This window comes from Sprattus sprattus (genome assembly GCF_963457725.1).
Source record: "Sprattus sprattus genome assembly, chromosome: 14".
Classification (NCBI taxonomy): domain Eukaryota; kingdom Metazoa; phylum Chordata; class Actinopteri; order Clupeiformes; family Clupeidae; genus Sprattus; species Sprattus sprattus.
Window position 1 is genome coordinate 22,763,544 of NC_137912.1, and position 5,000 is coordinate 22,768,543.

Sequence of the window (5,000 nt, forward strand, 5' to 3'; positions counted from 1 at the left end):
AGAGAAAATAAGCTCTGTTCTGTAAATACCAACCTAAAAATACACACACACACACACACACACACACACACACACACACACACACACACACACACACACACACACACACACACACCGCTAATGATGTCTTAAAGGAGCTCCATTCCAGTCGTCAGAGTCGAAGGCATTGTTTACCAGGCGTGTCCCCAGCTGCAGAGGGCCAGATCCTTCATTAGAATGCCACCCTGCTGGTGATACTCTCACACACACACACACACACACACACACACACACACACACACACACACACACACACACACACACACACACACACACACACACACTGTCAAACCCCCTACTGTGTCAGCCACCTTCTGCCAGACTTATTGATGGGGTTGGTCGATCCACTGGTGGCTTACTCTCCACAGAGAAAGAGAGCGAGAGAGAAAGAGAGGGAGAGAGGAAGATGGGAGAGAGAGAAGGGAGAGAGGTAAAGTGAGAGAGAGAAAGAGGGAGAGAGAGGAAGAGGGGAAGAGAGATGAGAGAGAGAGCGAGAAAAGAGAAGATGAAAGAGAGGGTTAGTGGGAGTGGATGAGATAACTAAACAAGGAGCCATGGAGAGAGATAGAATGGGGCAGAGAAAGGAGGAGAGAGGGGAGAGGGATAAAAACAGACGGATAGAGACACATAAGGGAATGAATAACAGCCTGTCAAATACACCACTCCCTTCTGCGCTCACGAAGCAACGTTCTGGATTTAATGGAATAGTGTATGGCTTGTTTTCCCATTGACAGAGACAGGACAGTGCAGGAAAAGTGACTCTCTTTTTTGAGCACAAACACAGGACAGACAACCAGAGGAGCAGATTTCTGCAACAAGTGTAATGGATTATAATCACAGACTAACCCTTTAACATGAGAGTGAGAAAGAGGAAAGCAGGGAGAACAAGAACAGCACACTCTCCCGTCACACACAGCACACACTGTACGAGTACTCTGTCTCCCTGGCCAGCTCTCCTCCGCAACAAACCTAAATGAATAAGAGGGACTTCATTTGAACCTTATTTCCACCTGGCATTAAAGCTTCTCCTCCTTCCTGCGCTGTCTGCCATCATCACAGAAACTCATTACAGCCATTGTTTGGGTTGGCAAAGCAACATGCTCCCAGGCGGCCTCTGGGGCCAGGGTGAAAGACGCAGTCTTCATTTGATTGCGCGTATGTTGTCACGGTAACCAGGGCCCGCTTGCAAAAGCCTGTCCTTGAAACTACCTTTAAGTTATAAACAATCTTAATAATATCACAACTTCAGTGCCATTCTGTTGACATAAACTATCTTAGAGGCTTTGTCTGGGCAGAGAAAGAAAAGTTTGTCTGGGAGAAGTGTGCTGTGTCTTTGGACTGGGATGGAAACATTAGTTTGAGAGAGTGTGACATTGGAAAAACATGGAAGTGAGGGACTAGTAATTCAATCTGATGTTTGAAGGGACAAGGCATTCTGATGAAACACTAGTCTGATAAAAATCGCTGCGAGACCTTTACAAAGAGTGTGAGTTTGTGAGTGTGTGTGTGTGTGTGTGTGTGTGTGTGTGTGTGTGTGTGTGTGTGTGTGTGTGTGTGTGTGTGTATGTGTGTGAGTGTGTGTGAGTGTGTGTGTTTGTGTGTGTGTGCGCGCTCTCTGTTTACGTCATGCATTATTCACCGTGAGCCCCTTGAATGATTGAAACAGGAGTGTGTGTTTCCACTGCTCACCTGTGTGTTCTGTCATCTCTTCCTTCTCTGTCTGCACTCCCTACACTTACAGATACAAGAGCTCTCTTGCTGGGCTTTGGCAACTGACTGGGGTTCTGTGACATCACTTCCAGTTCATGTCTGTCAACAATAATTGTAATGATACTGGACAGTAAAAACTATAGTTTTTAATATCGCTTTAGTTTATAAGAATGGCAACGCTCACACCACACGTTATAAGAAAAAATGATATGAAGAACAAAATCGTAGGGCATCACTGTCAGAGGGAGTGTGTGAACAACAGAAACACTGACAGCCTATCAGAACGGACTGAGTGTATCACACATTTAAACATGAATGATGAGAAGCTTACCTTATCACTGGTCAGTGTGGACGCTCAAATCGTTACAGTTGTCATTAAAGTCATCATTGACAATGTGGATGGCTAGAATGCAAACTTGACAGGAGGATATGATTAAATAGTTTTCTAAGGTGAAAGCATATAGTGCACCATATCTTATACATGATCACTTCCTTTTTTAAATACATATTAGGTGAGTTGTTGCAAATGGCTGACCATAACAACAGGCTTCAATGATGACATTTACATGGCATAGCATCACTTCCTTGTTCCTCTTCCTGTTTGAATTTGAGTGACAGGTTAACTGCTGAGTAATGGACCCCAAATTGACTTCAGGTGCTGCTTCATACTATAAAGAGCTCAGTTGATGGCAGCATGTTGTGTGACATCACTTCCTTTATCAGTTCTTTGTGATATCATATTATTAGTTTCTAAAATCAGTTATTGTTCCACAGCAGGTTTTCCGTGTTGACGGACAGGTGGCCTAGCATTTACCTCCTGTGTTTGTTTCCTGTGTTGTGTGATATGACATCACATCCTGTTCCTGTTTCCTCCCCCTCTGCAGCAACCCCACAGCATCGTGCAGCGGCGCCTGATGGAGGGCAACATCCGTCTCCGTGGCGACGCCCTGGACCCCTTGGGTCGCATGCGCTCGCCCCTCGCTGACAGCAAGGAGGCGGGCAGCGTGGGCGTCTCCACGGAGACGGAGGAGAGGAGCGAGAGCACGGCGGACGACTCCACCGAGGAGCGCGAGTCGCCCGAGGAGAGCGAGAAGAGCCTGAGGTCCGAGGAAGAGGAGGAGGAAGAGGAGGAGGAAGATGAAGAGGAGGATGGAGAGACAAGAAGAGTAAAGGCGGAGATGCAGCAGACCGGGCCGGGTCAGAATGAAGGATGTGAGAAAATGGAGGAGAGGAAGAAGGAAGTGGAGACGGAGGGAAGAGAGACATCGTCCTCTTTGGCTGCTCTGGTCGTCCAGTGCAAGGTAAGGAGTGGACAGCTTCTGTCCATATGCTGCATGTCTCCATATGCGTTTGTTCTGCATCGGCTTTCACGCCACATGGCCACCAATGGCAGGGCATTTTAGTCCACTGTGGGCGTGCTGTGCAACTGAGAAGGGAATGAAAGAAGAGAGGGAGACGGTGGTATGGTGGATTCATCCATTTGTAACGAAGGGTTGACCAAACAAAAGTCCAGTCTGGTAGCACATCAGATGTTAAAGGATTCACATCTTATTTGGAGACCAAAAAACATTTTAAAAGTTGATTAAAGAACTCTGACTTGACATGTATCAGATACACATCCTTCTTACCCTCTAAAAAAAACAGCAACCAAGTTAATCCCTTAAAGGAGAGCAGTTTTCTAAATCCCTCAAATGTCTGAGAGGGAAAGAGAGAGAGCAAGAGAGAGAGAGAAAGAGAGAGAGTAAGAAAGAAAGAAAGAAAGAAAGAAAGAGAGAGATGGACAGATCCATTCCTCATACACAAGCCCTGAATAGACTTTAAGCTTTCAGCTTTGAGAGCTTTTCCCATTCACGTTCTGGACAGCTTTCAGAGAGCCTGTATGCGTGGCGAAAACCCCATTAACTCATTCAGGGCTTTATCTAGAGGCTCTGCATCTTAATATTCAATAGAATTAAACACATAAGGTCCATACCCTCTACCCTTTAAAAATAAGAGACTAATCCTTTCAGCCTTTTTTAAACACTGAAGAGTCACTCGTCCCCAACTCCACACACACACACACACACACACACACACACACACACACACGTGCGCATATTCACAATCAAAGATGGCCACGTGTGATAAACTCTGATAAAGATGTTAGCTTGAGAGCTCACGACTCTTCACTATGACTCAGATCTACAAATTCATAAAGAAACACACACACACACACACACACACACACACACATACACTGAAGATTAAGCAAGAGTCCTCAGGATGGTAAAACAAAACGTCTCTCTTGAATGTGAGTACATTTCCTTGAGATTCCAGAGGATGGGAGAGGGAAGGAGGGCATGAAGGTCACACTGACCTCTGGGAGACCTGAACAGCAGGGCCAATCAGCAAGCAGAATAATTTGATTGGGTGCAAAACCCTTTTGGATGCTCTCATTGAGGTCTGACACACACACACACACACACACACACACACACACACACACACACACACACACACACACACATAGAGTTAAACACATAAGGCCCGTCCCCTCTACCCTTTAAATAGAGGAGATTAATCCTCTCAGCCTTTTTTAAACACTGACGAGTCACTTGTCCCAAGCTCCACATACAAACACACACACACACACACACACACACACACACACACACACACACACACAGTCACTTGTCCCCAACTCCACATACGAACACACACACACACACACACACACACACACACACACACACACACACACACACACACACACACTAACACAATACTGTCAAACTCCATAAGTACACTAACACAATACTGTCACTTTTTCTTGTGGTCTTCAATTTCAAATTTGGGATTGAAGTTGGATCGAATGTCTTTGTAATTTGAACAGCTGGTGAAGAAGTGTAGCTGTTACTCAGTTTTCTGATTTCTCTCCCCATCTCTACATCCAGACGGTGATCGCTGAGCCTATACCTTGTCACTGTTTTTCTTAACTTAGTGGGCACTAATTTAATTGATGGGCAATGTGGCTGGCAACACACAAAGTCTGTTGTGCAGGACCTACAGCTAATTTAATAACTTGCCAAAATCATTTAGCTAATTACATATAATGAGCAAGATTCTAAGCGCAAACATGGGTGGGTCAGCACACAGACATACGAGTTCCATGTATAAATGAATTCCTTCAAAGCAATACCTTTTTCCAGGAAACTTCTCTCTCTATATGTATCTCTCTATCACTCACTCACACTCATAATTCATTACACAGA

At 45.1% G+C, this 5,000-nt stretch overlaps 1 protein-coding gene across 1 annotated transcript in view; it reads left to right on the plus strand.

Moving 5' to 3' along the window:
- Window positions 1–5,000, plus strand: part of nrip2 (nuclear receptor interacting protein 2) — a gene marked incomplete at its 5' end in the record, with an annotated part of 35,933 nt that overhangs the window by 16,344 nt on the left and 14,589 nt on the right. The window contains one exon of the mRNA XM_080851146.1: window positions 2,634–3,050. Within this exon, the coding sequence (XP_080707272.1) occupies window positions 2,634–3,050 (417 nt within the window). The remainder of the gene's footprint in view (window positions 1–2,633; window positions 3,051–5,000) is intronic.